Source organism: Tupaia chinensis, unplaced genomic scaffold (assembly GCF_000334495.1).
Source record: "Tupaia chinensis unplaced genomic scaffold, TupChi_1.0 Scaffold144346_1, whole genome shotgun sequence".
NCBI classification, from domain to species: domain Eukaryota; kingdom Metazoa; phylum Chordata; class Mammalia; order Scandentia; family Tupaiidae; genus Tupaia; species Tupaia belangeri.
In genome coordinates, this window is record NW_006204205.1 from 1121530 (window position 1) to 1138446 (window position 16917).

Below are 16917 nucleotides of genomic sequence, written 5' to 3' on the forward strand. Positions count from 1 at the left end.
CCCCCCCGCTCATGGTGCCAACTGTAGCTGCAGTGGCTGGTCGAGCCCCACTGTGCTGCTGGCCACTGTAAGACAAGGCAGATGCATGTCTCCGGGAGAAGAGCTGGGCTGCCTTAGGGAAGGGCCCATCTGACTTCTCTCTCCCACTGCAGGAGGGAGACCCAGCTCAGGGTCCTCCCAGAAGACCTGGCCCACAGCTCCATCTGCCACACCTAATCTGATCCCGACCCTTACAGGCACCGCCTCACCTCGGTGTGCATGATCATCACACCCACGAACATGTTGAGGAAGATGAAGGATGCGAGCAAGATGAAGATGATGGTGAATGCCCAGCTCAGAGCAAAATTCCGATTTTCCAACTGCTTCTGCAGGTCTGTCCAGCCATCGACCTACTCAGGCAGGGCAGGGTACACTGAGTGCCAAGGCCCAGCAGACTCTGCCTCCTCCTCACCTATGCGAGGGAGCCCACTTCAAAGGGGGCTTCCCACCCGTTCACATCATCTCTTCCACACTTCTTTAATCCACTGGCCTATCTATCTGTGGTGGCCGGGGAATGCAGGCCACTCCTGGGTAGGGGTACTGCTGGCCAACATGCCCTCGGGTCTCTTTTCTCAAGGTCTCCCCTCCACCCCAAAAGACGCTGCCTGTCTTCCAGGCCCGCTATTGAAAAGACCTTCCTCTATGGAGTCTAGACTTCTGGATACAGGCTTGCTTATTCTACGTGGATTTGAGTGTCTGTTACCAAAAAGGGTATATGACATTGGCTTCATTTATAAATGAAACTTAATCCAATGGACTATCATTCAAGAACTCTGAAATGTTCTATAACCTTGTGGGACACGGGAGAATGCTCTAGGGAGTCATAAGATTGGGGACAGAGAGAGATCCCTGTTCTAGGCACTGGTCACTGACTAGTCCTCCAAGCCCAGCCTCCAGTTCCCAGGCCCAGCAAGTACCTGAACTCAAGGAGGGCCCCAGGTGAGGCCCAGAATGTCCAGTGCTCAAGGCCCCTGCCCTCACCAGTATTCCCAAACACATACCGTGGCCAAGCTGAAAAGGGTGAAGAAAGCCACAGCCAGGTTCCCCCAGTTTTCCAGGTCCCCCCTGTCTGAAGCTCCAAATAGGCAGAAGCCCAAGACGGCGAAGATGTACATCAGGACGAAGAGCAGGATGAGCACAGAGGCCACGGTGTAGACTGTCTGCCCCACAGCTGTGATGAATGTCTGCAAGGCAGGGACACCACAGTTAGGCGGGCGTGCTAGGCTGGGTGGGCTCAGAGGACCGGTCCAGTCTGCCAGTTCACTGCTCTCCCCAGCATCTGCAGCTGTGCTTGGAACAGGGTAGATGCTCAGTAAGGGTGGGCGCGTGGGCTGGCTGGTTGAATGAGTGGATGAAGTCGATCAGAACTGTGCCCAGATCGAGGGCTGGGTCAATCCAACAGCATTTCCCAGCGTCTGGCATCGACCCTCAGTCGGCTCCAGGCAGATTGCGTGTTGACTCAGGTCTGGGGCAGCCTCCTCGCCAGCACCACTAACCGCTCCATTTGAACCCCAGCCTGGCCCTGTGTCCTGGCCTCAGGGTGTCATAATTCTGCTTCTCCACTGGGGGCCAGCCCCGAATGATCCTGGAAGAGGAGGAGAGGAGGGGAACCAACCAGGAGAATGCGGAGGGTTGAGAGGAATGCGGCTCCCCATTCCTCTGGGCCCCACCTTCACAGGCAGGTCCTCGTCCTGTGACCTCAGTCTTCTCCCCCATGAAACGGGCATTTGTCTCATCTGCCCGCTGCTTTGTCCATCTCTGGGGAGCCCAGTGCATGGCTCCTCCTCATTCACGCTCCAACCCTGGAGTCCTGTGTGGAGTAGGTGTCCAGTACGTGTTCACCTACCTCAACACTCTCACAGATGTGATGCCAAGGTGGTGAGGTATTAGCGCTCTTTCCATTTCAAGATAAGAGACCAGGGGCTCAGAGAGGCACCAAGGTCTCGGTCATGTGACACTCTAGGACAAGAGCTGGGGCCAGCTCCCAAGCACTCTGCCACCACCTTCACCACCCGCAACCCTGAGCACAGAGACCTTCTCTGGCTGAGCACTAGGAAAGGAGGCCCTCAGAGCGGGGACGCAGGACAGTGCATCCGGACAGTCTGGGCTCTTCGGAGAGCAGAGACAGACCAAGAACAGGAGATTGCCATGCGCGTGGGCCGGCCCGGCAGCTGTAGAAAGGCAAGCCCAGGCCAGCCATCTCTCTCCTCTCCTTGTGGGAAAAAAACCTAATTTTTAAGATAAAATCCAAAAGAGCTGAGACGCAGCCTCCCTGTTGGACAGAGACAAGCTTCCTTCCCAAGGGCTAGGAGACTGAAGTAGAAAAAGCTGCACTCGCACACGGCCTGCTGAGCAGCTCTGCCAGGGCAGGACATGGAGAGCGCCCAGCAGTAGAACCTGAGGCACGAGCGGAAGGGTGGGAGAGGTCCAGCTCGGCTCCCACCAACAAGCCAGCCGTGGGGGCTGATGCCACCTAAGGTCAAGGCCAGGCAACCTTGAGGGCAGCTGTGGGGGAAAGGTCACCGACCTGGGGACGTCCCATGCAGGACCACCCAGCAGCTGGTCTTGGCCACGTTCTTCAAGCGCCACCCAGCCATGCCCTGTTAGTATGCAGTCCGGGAAGGTGAAACCCATCCCAAGGCATGGCTCCTAGATCCCCCTAGACTCCCCTAGACCAGCGGCCCATTCCTAAAGAAGTCCTGGGTTTCCAGGCTTACAGCCTGGCTCCCAGGAGATGCTTGATTTTGAATTTCCAAAGGCTCTCTTACCTAAGAACATCATTTCCCAGAGGCCTCTCCGGGGTGGCTGCCCTCAGACTTAGAGGACCACCCTCTCCCTTATCCTCAGAGCCCCGGCCTCTGTGGACATCTCCTGCTTCTGAGTGGACGACACTTCCCGTTTCCCACTCCCCTCATGCCTTGAAATCTCTGCCTCCTTCTCCACCCACCCTGCCAGCATGCTGGGAGCCTTCAGCATCTTATGGTGACCTGAATCACTAGGCCTCTTTGCCCCTGGACTTCCTCATCGCTAGTCTTTGCCCCTGGACTTCCTCATCGCTAGTCACCCTTGTACCTATCCCAGGCCCCTACTTCCTTGGTGCCCTGTATCTAGAAAAATGAGCTACAGTTCCTACGCTCTGATCACTCCCTCGCTCTCACCGAGCTGCCTGACCGCTGTCACTCCCCCCACCATGGGAACTTCATATCTTCTACCCTGTCCACTGCTTTACTCTTGTCCCTCCCCAACACCGACCCCAATACCCAGCACCTCAGACCTCCCCTTCTCTCCTTCCAGAACACATGGCATGGTCTGTCTCTGGCCTACATGCAAGGGGAGCCACTCTCAGGTTTGAAACGGTGTCAATGAGTGTCTTTAGAGGCTCCCCAACTGCTGGGCCATGACCTGAGGCTCTCAGCAGTGTGGGAAGCCATTGCGGGAGTCCAGGTAGAGGCTGAGGTGCAGGGATAAGAAGACCTGGATGCGTAAATAACTACTGAGGAGGCCAAGCAGAGCGCCAAGAGACAGAAGACAATGCTGACACTGAGATTTATGACTTGGCAAACAAACGGGGGTGGGGACAGCTTCTCAGGTGAAATACTGGAGGAGCCAGCCTCTGGAGGTTTGAGGGTAGGGTGGGGGACGAGTGCTGACTTCCAGCGCAGTCACATCAAATTTGGGGAGGTCGTGCGATGTCCAGGAGGCAGGGGGGTGGGAGGGTCAAAGAGAGAGCACAGGCAGATCGTCCAGAAGACATGGAGAGGGAAAAGAGAACAGCTCAGACACCGTCCTGGGGAAACGACACTTCCAGGCCTGCAAAGAGACACGTGCCCGAGAAACTTGACAGGAGGAAAACCAAGAGAAAGCAGTGACAAGGATACCGGGAAAATGGCCACTGGGTTTGTGACAGGAGGTTGTCAACCTTGGAGAGGCTAGTTACTCTGCAGTTGAGACAAAGAAGCCAGGGCAAAAATGATAGACAAGGGAGGGGCACTGAAAGACTGGCATCTTTTCCCAGAAGCCTGACCACGACAAGGAGAGGGAGAGCCAGACTGTATTTGGGGAGGCGGGCACACAAACGCACACGCGCACGCACACGCACACAATCGTGCTACATGGGAGCATGAATGAATGAATCTGGGTGTGTGGCAGGGGCAGTGTTCCACAGTCCCCTTCTCTTCTCCACCCAGGATGAGGGCTCCCTGACCACAGGGCCCAGGGCCCAGGCCCTAATCAGACAGCCACCCAGGCCTGCACTAGGGCAGTCTCTCTGCAGAACAGCCTCACGCAGCCTAACTGGTCAAACAGGCTCAGACTAGCCCCTCCCGGAGCAGCAGGGATCCTGGGTGCACAGCCAGGGGACATATCCCATGTCCAAGACCAATGCCTGAGGGCATGGTTGAGGGCAAGGGGTCTGCCCTCAGGTTTGCTCTGAAACCTTCTGAGTCAAGGAAAACTTGGTCACACCATGACTTTCCAAAACACAGGAAGACTTCTTGGTGGAAGCAGCCACTTCCAGAGCTGCCTGAACAGAGTAATGAGACTATTCCCAGTAAAAGAAGCAACAAACTTTTAGCTGTTTGAGGAAAGCAGCTGGGGAAAAGGCCACCCCAAAACTGGAGACTTCTGGGCATGTAGTTCAAAGGATCTGTACCTTAAGAAAGTCATCATGGGACCAGCAGATGGTGTAATAGTTACGTCGCTGGACTCCCATTTAGTTGACCGTGGTTCAAGTCCCAGACCCGGTGGCTTAAAACTCACATAAGGCGCATGTGCGTGCATGCTCAAAATCCCGAGAGGAGAATGGAGCAGAAGAGACTGTAGTGTGGCCATCCCCGCTGGGGGGTGATTTCTCACTTTCTGTCTCTCTAGTGAGTATATGCACCCCATAGCAAAAATCTCTCTTAAAAAGAAAAAGAAAACTATAGAAATCTGTCACTTTGCAGCATGGGAGACAGGAGAAGTTCAGATAGCTTCTAGAGTCAGACACACCTTTCAGACCTCTGCTCTGGCATTTAATTGCTAAGTGACCTAGGGCCTCAATTTCTCAGCCATCGACTTCTCCTTTCTATTCTATTTCTATACAATTGTTTTAAGAGTACATAAGAGGAGCTAGCAGGTGGCATGGTGATTAAAATGCTGGACAACTGTGGTTTGAGTCCCAGACCCAGTGGCCTGAAAATCACGCTGGGCACAGGAACATGCACACCCAAAATCCCAGGAGGAGAATGGAGAAGGGATTGTGGCATGGCCTTAACCCCTGGGGGGGTGATTTCTCACTTTCCCTCTCACTGTCTCTCTTTCTCTCTGTTTTCAGTGAGCACATACACTCTATGGTAAAAACTTTTTTTTTTTTTTGAGAAGTTTTCACTATAGGGCGCGTGCACTCGCCAGACAGACAGAGAGAGACATAGAGATAGAAAGTGAGAAATCACCCCCAGGGGGGATGGTCACACCGCAATCCCTTCTCCTCCATTCTCCTCTCAGGATCTTGGGCACGCACGCACACGCACCCAGCGTGAGTTCTAAGCCACTGGGTCCAGGACGCGAACCGCGGTCGACTATGTGGGAGTCCAGCGACATAGCCATTACGCTAACTGCTGGTTCCCTATGGTAAAAACTATTAAAAAATTTTTTTTAGAGATTAAATAAGGTTGGGACCAGTAGTTGGCATAACGACTATGTCACTGGACTCTCATGTAGTCAACCACAGTTCGAGTCCTGGACTCAGAGGCTTAAACTCACGCCAGGCACCTATGCGTACATGCCCAAGATCCTGAAAAGAGAATAGAGGAGAAGGGATTGCAACATGGCCATCCTCCCTGGGGGGTGATTTCTCACTTTCTGTCTCTTTGGCTTTCTATCTATCTGGCGAGCACATGCACCCTATAGCAAAAAAAACTCTCCAAAAAAAAAAAAAAGATTAAATGTAGTAATACAGGAGTCAATACCTAGAAGATATTTCCTCTAGGGTCCTAGTGCCTGCCCTCCCAGCACCATGGCACCAGGGGCCACTCACCTGGATACCTCGGATATAGGAGATGAACTTGAGGGTGCGTAGGGACTGGATGCCATCAACGATATTGAGGTGGGCGTAGTGTATGCCCTTGGCTTTACGGACAACATAGGGCAAGAAGATGATGACAAGAATGAACACATCCATCAGGTTGTAGCCGTCCTTCCAGTAGTCGATGGGGTCCACGTAGACCTTCATGATGAACTCAGTGATGTAGATGGACACGAAGATGATCTCCAACATCTGCGGGGGTGGCAGAGGCTGGGCAGGCCGACCAAGCCACGGCACCCTGCAGTCCTGCCCCTCTCCTCGCCTGGGCCACCCAGTCAGCATGAGGTACAACCTCCCATCACCAAACCCTAAATCGCTCCCATGAGAGAGAAACCCAGGCAGGGAGCAGACACTCGGCATGCCTGATCCTAAGTCTGGGGCTACATTTGACCCTGGAGTTTGGGAATGTCTGACTGACAGACAAAATGACTGTCAGGCCCCAGAATATAGCAAATCAACATGTCAGGCAAACTGAACAGGAGGGTTCTCAAGAGACGCTCCCAAGAGTTTGCTGGCCAACCTAAATACACAAACTTTTAAGAACATACATAAGGGGCCAGCAGATAGCATAACGGCTACGTCGCTGGACTCCCATGTAGTTGACTGTGGTTCAAGTCCCGGACCCAGTGGTTTAAACTCCCTCCGGGCGTGTGTGTGTGTGTGTGTGCCCAAGATCCCGAGAGGAGAATGGAGGAGAAGGGACTGCGGCGTGGCCATCCCCCCTGGGAGATGATTTCTCGCTTTCTGTCTCTCTGTCTCTCTCTGCCTTTCCGGCAAGTGCACCTGCCCTATAGCAAAACCTCTCCAAAAACAAAAAAACAAAAACATAAAATACTCAAATATCTACTTGCATTTAATCTACTACCTAATCACTCATAGTTAGAGCAATATTTTTTCTTTTTTTCTCCATGACAGAGCACATGCATGTACAGGAAGTGCAGGCAAGCACACGCTCACCCAGCGTTTTGCAGGCCCAGCAGACCAGGAACTTGAACCATGGTCATCACGTGGCTTCCTGATTCACAGTCCAGTATACTACCTGTTGTGCCAAAGTAAATCTGATTTTGAAGAATATTCTGCTCTTGTTATCACTCTTAAACTTCATAAACCAAACTTCTTCAGATTCTTCTCATACATCTACAACTCCTATGGCTTTGTCTTTACCAAGGGGTACTTTCTGAGCCATAAATGTTTTCTTATCATTTAAGTCGACTTGTCATCTTGACCACCATCCAAATCAATTCATTCATTCAACGCTAATGCTTTGACAGCTCTACCAGGTGTCAAGCAAGCATCCTTTTAGGCACTGGGAAATGTGCCAGTGAATAAGAAAAGGTCCAGCCCCAGGAAGCTTACAATCTGGTAGGGGAGACAAAAGAGAAATGCTTTAACAAATGCCTGTGGAAGACAATGTCAGGTGGAGAGGAAAATAAACTAGAAGAAGGTAATAGAAACACTGGCCAGGGCCCAGCAGATGGCGTAATGGTTATGTCACTGGACTCCCACATAGTCGACTGCTGTTTGCGTCCTGGACCTGGTGGCTTGAAACTCACGTTGGGCACAAGTGCATGCGTGCCCAAACTCCCAAGAGGAGAACGGAGAAGGGATTGCACCATGGTCATCCCCCTGGGGGGTGATTTCTTGCTTTTTGTCTCTCTGGTGAGTGCACACACTCTATAACAAAAAAACTCTCTTAAAAAAAGAAGAGAGAGAGAGACTGGCTAGGTGGAGGAAGGGCCACCCTGGCAGCTATTTAGAAAAGGTAGTCAGCGGAGGTCTCAACAAAGCCAGGAAGTCAGGCAGAACAAAAACTGGGACAATGCTTCCAGAAAGTGGGGAGTCCAAGAGCCCTAAAGAGAACGGGAGAGTGTTCAAGGAACAGCAGAGTCAGGGCGGCTTGAACAGAAAGGAGAGGTAAGCAGGAGATGCAGGTGGGGCATCAGGTGGGGCCGTGCAGGCCTGGTGAAGACTTTGAATTTTTTTTTTTTATTTAAGTAAAATGCTATTTATTTATACATTTTTTAAAAATATTTATGCTTTAAAAAATTGACTTTTTCATAGGAATTTTTTTTTTTATTTTTTATCATCATATCTTCTTCATATTACATTGGATTACATATAACTTTACTGTGTGTTACATTGTTTCTTCAAAAGGGAATGCCATGCACGTCAGTCAGTACAGAGACATTAATCTCCCCACTTCAACATTCCATATCTTTTCTGTTTTCCCCAATCATTATCTTTATTATTCTAATTATTTTTATAAAACAGTCAATTGCTGTTTCTCGTTTTGCTTTTTAAAAATACTTTGCTTGTCATGAAACACTTCTCAGACCAATCCTGTAGAGAATTCTATACATGTCATCATCAACAGTAAATAAGCCCTATCTGTTTCTCACTAACGTCCTGTCTCTCTATTGTTCACTTGCTATCTTTCTCTATCCTCTTCTCTTCACTTACCCCATTCCACACTGTCCTAGTCTCATTAAGTACCTTCACTTCAAGACTTTGAATTTTAATCTCAGGCTTTTGAGTGAAGGAACGGGCTGAAGTGATTTACATGTTGAAGAAAGCTTGGCTGCTCAGGAGTTTTGAAAGAGTCTGTGGGGAAGCTGGCAAGAAAACCAACTGGGAGGCTAGTTAGGGAGGCACAGATGATAGTAATTTGTAGCAGTCATCCAGGCCAAAGGCGAGGTTAGATGGTATGGAGTCAGAGGATGGGGCAGTGTTGGAAAGAACGGGACAAGCTCCAGATGTGCTGTGTAAGTGGTGAAGATGGGGCTTGCTGATGGGTGGGGATGCACAGGAAAGAGAGAAGGCGAGGAAGACGCCGAGTGTTTCACACAGAGCAATTGGGCCAACGGTGAGGTCTTTGAGAGGGCTTGGGGTGGGTTGAAGGGAAGACAGAAGAGGTTTCTGGAAGGAAATTGAAAGGTTTTTGAGAAATAGTACCTTTTAAATACATGTCAGATGCTGTCACTGGGAATGGTATCTCAAGCCACAACCATTTAGATCACGTTAGAGCAGCTGGTGTTTTTATTGGCTACTGATATTTGTGATCTCCACATGGCAACAAGCGACCTATACTTTTATTTATTTTTTTTTTTTTTGAGAGATTTTCACTGTAGGGCGCGTGCGCTCGCCAGACAGAGAGAGAGAGACAGAGAGACAGCGAGAAATCACCCTCCAGGGGGGATGGTCACGCCGCAATCCCTTCTCCTCCATTCTCCTCTCGGGATCTTGGGCACGCACACAAACGCGCCCGGCGTGAGTTTTAAGCCACCGGGTCCGGGACACAAACTGCGGTCGACTACGTGGGAATCCAGCGACATAGCCATTACGCTAACTGCTGGTTCCCGTATTTTTTTTAAACTCCTATGGGGGCTGGCAGGTGGTGCTGTGGTTAAGGCTTTAGATTCCCACATGGCCAACCAGGGTTTGAGTCCTGTACCCAGAAGCTTGAAAATCACACCTGGCATCTGTGATCCTCTGAAAATCTTGAGAAAATAGAGAAGGGACTGTGGAGTGGGCATCCCCCCAGGGGTGATTTCTCACTTTCTCTATCGCTCTCCTATACAGTGCGTGTGCCTTATGGCAAAGACCTAAAAATGAACTACTATGTAACATTTAAGAAATACAAAAAGGTAAGAGAATAATATACAGATGCTCCTCCACTTACTATGGTTTGACTTTGACTTCGCATTTTTCACTTTACCATGGTATGAAAGCAACACACACTTAGAGGAAACAGTAACCCCATTGGAGCCAGCAGGTGGCGTGGTGGTTAAGACATTGGACTCCCACATGATCAAACACAGTTCAAGTCCTGGATCTGGAGGCTTTCCTTCTCACTTTTCCTCTATCTCTTTCTCTCCCTCTCTCTCTCTCTGGTCAAATTAAAAAATAATAATTAATAAACAAAATTAAATAATTAAAAAATATATTTGGGGCATGCATGTGCATGCACCTGGCATGTTTTTCAAGTTACCGGGACTAGAATTTGAATCATTCAGTCAGCCCTGTGGGATCAGGCTCCCTTAAGCACCAGGCCATGGGGCTGCAGTTTAGACACAATATTTTTGGTTTAAGATGGGTTTACCAGCATTACTATAATGAACAATCAGGTACTTACCATCTTGCTTAAATGCTATGGTTTGAATATTCCCTTTAAAACTCATGTTGAAATTTAATTGTCATTGTGATGGTATTAAGGTATAGGGCCAGCAGGTGGCATAGTGGTTAAGGTGCTGGACTCCCACATGGCCAACCATGGTTCAAGTCCCAGACCTGGAGGCTTGCTGTCTCATCCGTCACTCCCCACTGCGTCTCTCTCTAGTGAGTACATGTGCACTATAGCAAATTTAAAAACAGTAACAATAATAAATAAAATTAAATAAATTAAAAAAAAATTTTAAATACATAGGACCTTTAAGAGATGACGAGGTCATGGAGGAATTAGTACCCTTATCATAGAAGTTATCGCCCTCTTTTTCTACCTACACATGTTCTCTTTATTATTTGATGCCTCCCACTCTGTTATGACACAGCAAGAAGGTCCTCCTTAATTTGAGGCTTCTCAGCCACCAGAATCATGAGCAAAATTAATTTCTGTTCATTATAAATTAGCCAGTCTACAGTATTCTGTTATAGCAGCAGAAGACATATTAAGACATTAAGAAATAAAATATTAGGACCAGCAGATGGCATAATGGTTATATTGCTGGACTACCACATGGCCCACCCAGTGGCTTAAAACTCACGTCAGGTGCATATGCATGTGCCCAAAATCCCAAGAGGAGAATAGAGGAGAAGGGATCATGGTGTGGCTCTCGCCCAGGGGGTAATTTCTCACTTTCTGTCTCTCTCTGTCTCTCTACCATGCACACTCACCCTATAGAAAAAAAAAAAAGACTCTCTAAAAAAAGAAGAAATAAAATATCATAGGTAGAGTCTCCTGTGGATCGTCACTAATCAAATCTCTTCCCACAGAGTAACCTTACCATAAATTTGAAGTTTGTCATGATCATGTCTTTTATACTTTCAACACATGGCATCCTTAAAAATACCCAGTGTTGCTTTGCATTTTTTTAGACTTTATATAAATAGCACATGCACTAGTGTATTCTTTGACAGTTTGTTTTTCTCATTTGAAATTATGTTTGTGAGATTCATCTGCTGATATGTATAAATGTAGTTAAGATTCAGCACACTTTAGCAACTCCACTTATGAAAATATAATTTATCCAGATACATACTGAGTGATATTTACCTTGTTTATAATCTCTTATTATTTTTTAATTATTGTAAACATTGAACAATTCTTGCATGGCTTATTATACATGTGTAAAATCTCTCTCCATTATACACTTAGGAGTGGAATTACTGGAATGTTATCAGCTTGGTTACCTACTGAGAAATTGTTTTCTGAAGTTATTGAACCAGTTTAATATCAGCGATGTTCCCATCATTCCACCTCCTTGCAAATATATCCTACTGTCGAGACTTTTTTTTTTTCAAAGAATTCTTTTATTTAACTTTATTTATTTTAATTTGACCAGAGAGGGACAGAGAGAGAGAAAAAAAAAAGAGGCGGAAAATGAGAAAGCAAGCCACCAGATCCAGGACTCAAACCGCATTGGGCCATGTGAGAGTCCAGCACCCTTAACCACACACCACCTTGCCAGCTCCTATCAAGACTTCTTAATTTTTGTCAGAATGATGAATATGAAATGCCATCCTATTTTTTTATTTTAATTTTCTTACTATTAGTGAGGTAGGGCAACTTTATATACATTTCAATTCTGAGTTGCCTATTTCTGATATTTTATTAAATTTCCTACTGGATCATTTTTCTTTTCATTTCTTTTTTTTTTTTCTTTTTTTGCCACAGGGTGCGTGCACTCTCTGCAAGAGACAGAGTGAGACGATGAGAGGGAAAGTGAGAAATCACTCCCCTGGGGTGATAGCCACATCACAATCCCTTCTTTCTACTCCTGGGATTTGGGGCACACACACACGCACACACACACTCCCAGCATGATTTTCATGCCACAGGGTCTGGAACTTGAACCACAGTCAGCTATCTGGGAGCCCAGTGCCTTAGCCACTCTGCGACCTGTGGGTTCCCTGGATTGTGTTTCTTTCCTTGAGTCAGAAGACATCTTTTACAAATGTTGAGGTCTAATCCTTTGCCTGTTACATGTGTTACATATATATTTGTCCACATTTACTTCTCACGCTGACTTTCCACCTTTTTAGTGGTATTTTTAATGACTACAAGTTAACGGGTTTTTTGGATAGTTTTTGTTTTGTTTTGTTTTGTTTTGCTACAGGGTGCATACACTTGCCAGAAAGACAGAGAGAGACAGAGAGATAGAAAGTGAGAAATCCCCCCCTGGGGGGATGGCCACACCACAATCCCTTCTCCTCCATTCTCCTCTCAGGATCTTGGGCACACACGCACATGTACCCAGCATGAGTTTAAGCCACCAGGTCTGGGACTCAAACTGCAGTCAACTACATGGGAGTCCAGTGACGTAGCCATTACACCAACTGCTGATCCCAAAGTTAACAATTTTTATGAAATCAAATTTACTAAGACCAGGTAGGCTTTATCCTGGGGATTCAAGGATGGTCCAACATATATAAAACAATAAATATAATACACCACACTGGGACCAGCAGGTGACATGGTGGTTAAAGGCGCTGGACTCCCACATGGCTGACCACGGTTCAAGTCCTGGGCCTGGCAGCTTGCTTTCTCACTTTCCTTCTCTCTCACTCTCACTTTCCCTCTTTCTCTCTCACTCTCACTCTGTCCCTCTCTGGTCAAATTAAAACAAATAAAGTTAAATAAAATAATTATTTTAAAATATACATTAATAGAAAAAAATCATATGATCATATCTATGGGTACAGAAAAAAAGCATTTGATAAAATACAACATCCCTTCATAATCAAGACTCACAGCAAAATTGGGGTAGAGGGGACATTCCTCAACATAATAAGAAGCCATGTATGACAGACCTACTGTAAGCATCATGCTGAATAGGGAAAAGTTAAACATTTTCTTATTAAAAAATAGAACAAGACAAGGTTACCTACTCTCTCCACTCCTCTTTAACATAGTGCTGGAAGTCAAAGCCAATACAATTAGACAAGCAAGTAAAATAAATGGCATTCAGATAGGAAAAGAAGCTAAACTGCCCCTATTTGCAGATGATATGCGTATATACAGAAATCCTAAGGAATATATGAATAAATTTCCAGAAGTGATATATGAATTCAGTAAAGTTGGAGGATACAAAGTCAATCTACAAAAACCTATAGCTTTTTTATACAACAATAATGTACAGACTGAGACAGAATCAAAGGAAGCAATCCCATTCACAATAGCTACTATACAAATAAGATACCTAGAAATGAATCTAACCAAAGAAGTAAAAGACCTCTAAAGAAAAACTATGAAAAACAGAAAAAAAAATTGAATATGATATTTTTAAAAAAGAAAAGATATCCCAGGCTCTTGGATCAAAAGAACTAATACAATCAAGATGTCAGTCCTGCCCAAATTAATCTACATGTTTAATCCAATTTCAATCCAATTACCCAAGACATTCTTCACGCAAATAGAAAAACACAATTATAAGCTTTGTCTGGAACCGAAAAAGATCTCGTATTGCCAAAGTCAGTACTGTATCAAAATATTAACTATCAGGCATCTCACTACCTGACTTTAAAACATCCTCCAAAGTAGTGATAATTAAAACAGTATGGTACTGGCACAAAAACAGATTTTTATATAGACCAATGAAACAGAATAGAGAATCCAGAAATAAACCCCCAATTATACAGTCAACTGATCTTTGATAAAGAGTAAAAGACAATGCACTGGAGAAAAGAAAGTCTCTTTGGCAAATGGTGCTGGGAGAACTGGCTATCTACTGCAGAAAAATAAAACTGGACCCTTATCTCTCACCATTAGCTAGATTCACTCAAACTGAATCAAAGACTTGCATATAAGGCTTCTAACCACAAAACTACTGATAAAAAATGTAGGGGAGATCTTGGAAGACATTGGAGTAGGCAAAAATTTCTTAAATAAAACTTTTACAGCACAGGTGTTAGTCCCTAAAATAAATGAGATTACATCAAGTTAAAAAGTTTTCTCACAGCAAAAGAAATTATAACTAAAGAGAAAAGACAACCCTCAGAATGGGAGAAAATATTTGCAAATTATCCTTCAGATAAGGGATTGATATCTAGAATATACAGGAAACTCAAATGGCTCACCCATAAAAGAAGAAATAACCCAATTTAAAAATGGGCAAATGAATTGAACAGACAACTCTCCAGGGAAGTCTTGTGAATGGCTGAAAGTCATATGAAAAAATGTTCAAAGTCTCTTGTCATAAGGGAAATGCAAATTAAAACAGTGAAGTATTATTTAACCCCTTAGAATGGCTAGGATCAAAAAAAAAAAAACAGGACAATAATGTTGGTGAGGCTGTGGAAAAAGGGAATTATCTTACACTGTTGGTGAGAATGTAAGGTTTTTCCAACCTCTCTGGGAAAAACATGGAGAGTTCTCAAAAACCTACAAATATGACTTCCATATGACCTAGCAATCCCACGTCTTGGTACCTACCCAAAGAATAAGAAAACACTAAATCAGAAAGACATCTGCACATCCATGTTTACTTTAGCATTATTTATAATTGATAAAACACTGAACTAACCTAAGTGTCCAAAAACCAATGAATGGGTTGAAAAACTGTGGTGCATGTATATGCTCTGGAATATTATGAAGCTATAAAAAAAACAATGAGATCCTATTGCTCAAGTAAAAAACGAATGAATATAGAAGATTTCATGTTGAGTAAAGTAAGCCAGACTTTAAAAGACACATATTATGTATTCCCGCTCAACCGAGTGTCTGCACTTTATGGTAAAGGTTGGGAGATCTGAAGATGTGATGGTGGAGATGCGTGGATGCCGGTGACAGTTGGGAGAAAGTACTTGGTAGAAAGTAGGTGGTAGATGGTGGGTGTGGAACAGAGAAATAAAGAAAAAGAATAAATTATAAACTTTTATTTACAAGAGAAAAACCAATCAAAATCTTTTTTTATACTGTCTGAAATAGTTCACAATGGTGTGCATTTGTTAGTTTATTTGTCATCAAAAGAACACTTGGCCTAAAAGATCTGACTAGTAAGCAAAATGTTTACAACCTTTTGCAAAATCATAGTATTGCAACTGAAATTTATTTTGACAATATTGTTTGAATGAATTGAATAAAATTTTTGTTTTAAAAATATTACCAAACTTTTTCTTCGTGGTTTATGTACACTTGTTCTTCAGTATTCTTTTTTTTTTTTTTTAGAGGTTTTTGCTATAGGGCGCGTGCGCTCGCCAGACAGAGAGAGCGGGGAAGAGCGATAGAAAGCAAGAAGTCACCCCCCCAGGGGGGTTGGCCATGCCGCAATCCCTTCTCCTCCATTCTCCTCTCAGGATCTTGGGCACGCACGCACACACGCACCCGGCGTGAGTTTAAGCCACCAAGTCCAGAACTTGAACCGTACTCAACTACGTGGGAGTCCAGCGACATAGCCATTACGCTAACTGCTGGTCCCTCCTCAGTATTCTTGAGGAATTGGTTTGTGACATTGGGATGTAATATTCCTCTTTCGTACTGTCTATTTCTCGCATGAAGGCTACACTAGCTTCACAAGATGAACTGGGCAGGCCAGGTAGTCTCATTAGCCACTGGGTTTTATATGTTTGGAATTATATCTCCCACACAGGCAAAATCATCTAATCCAGGTTAGTTTGCTTTGGGAAGTGGAAATTTTAAATTATGAAGTCAGTGATTTATAGCCACTAAAGGACATACATGAATGTAGAAAGTTTCAGATTTTTATTTTTCCTTCCTTTTCTTAGCTATATGGCATGTGTGCTCACTAGAGAGACAGAAAGAGAGAAGGGGGGAATGAGAAGTCACCCCCCAACACACACACCCCCAGGGAGATGGCCACACTGCAATCCCTTCTCCTTCATTCTCCTCTTGGGATTTTGGACATGCACATGTAAATCAACGGGTCTGGAGGGACCAGCAGTTAGCGTAATGGCTATGTCACTGAACTCCCATGTAGTCAACTGCAGTTCGAGTCCCAGACCCGGTGGCTTAAAACTCACGCTGGGTGCGTGTGTGTGCATGCCCAAGATCCCGAGAAGAGAATGAAGGAGAAGGGATTGCGTCGCGGCCATCCCCCTTGGCAGGTGATTTCTCATTTTCTGTCTCACTGGCCGTATAGCAAAAACCCCTCAAAAAAAAAAAAATCAACAGATCTGGGACTTGAACCACACAGTCAACCATGTAGGATCCAGTGCCCTAACCACCACACCACATGCTGGCCCCCAGATTTTTGCTTTCTTATTGAGAGTCAACTTTATAGTTTCTTCATAGAAAAATCTATTTCAGGTAGGTTTTCAAATTTAATCATTTTACTGGCATAAAATGATTAGATTCCCCCATCTTTTTTTTATTTTCTTTTTTGAGAGGTTTTTGCTATAGGGCGCATGCACTCGCCAGAAAGACAGAGACAGAGAAACAGAAAACAAGAAATCACCCCCCCCAGGGGGTGGTCATGCCACAATCTCTTCTCCTCCATTCTCCTTTCAGGATCTTGGGCACGCATGCACACACACCTGGCATGAGTTTAAGCCACCGGGTCCAGGACTCGAACTGCAGTCAACTACATGGGAGTCCAGCGACACAGCCATTATGCCAACTGCTGGTCCCATGACCCCCATCT

General features: G+C 45.6%; 1 protein-coding gene across 4 annotated transcripts in view; it reads right to left on the bottom strand.

The window, feature by feature from the left end:
* The window catches only part of CATSPER3 (cation channel sperm associated 3), a 38082-nt gene that overhangs the window by 4381 nt on the left and 16784 nt on the right, over positions 1–16917 (bottom strand). For all 4 annotated transcript variants that reach the window (XM_006166844.2, XM_006166845.3, XM_027767653.1 and 1 more), the window contains exons 3-5: positions 6056–6295; positions 1041–1223; positions 249–389 (exon numbers count right to left, since the gene is read on the bottom strand). In XM_006166844.2, the coding sequence (XP_006166906.1) occupies positions 249–389; positions 1041–1223; positions 6056–6295 (564 nt within the window). The remainder of the gene's footprint in view (positions 1–248; positions 390–1040; positions 1224–6055; positions 6296–16917) is intronic.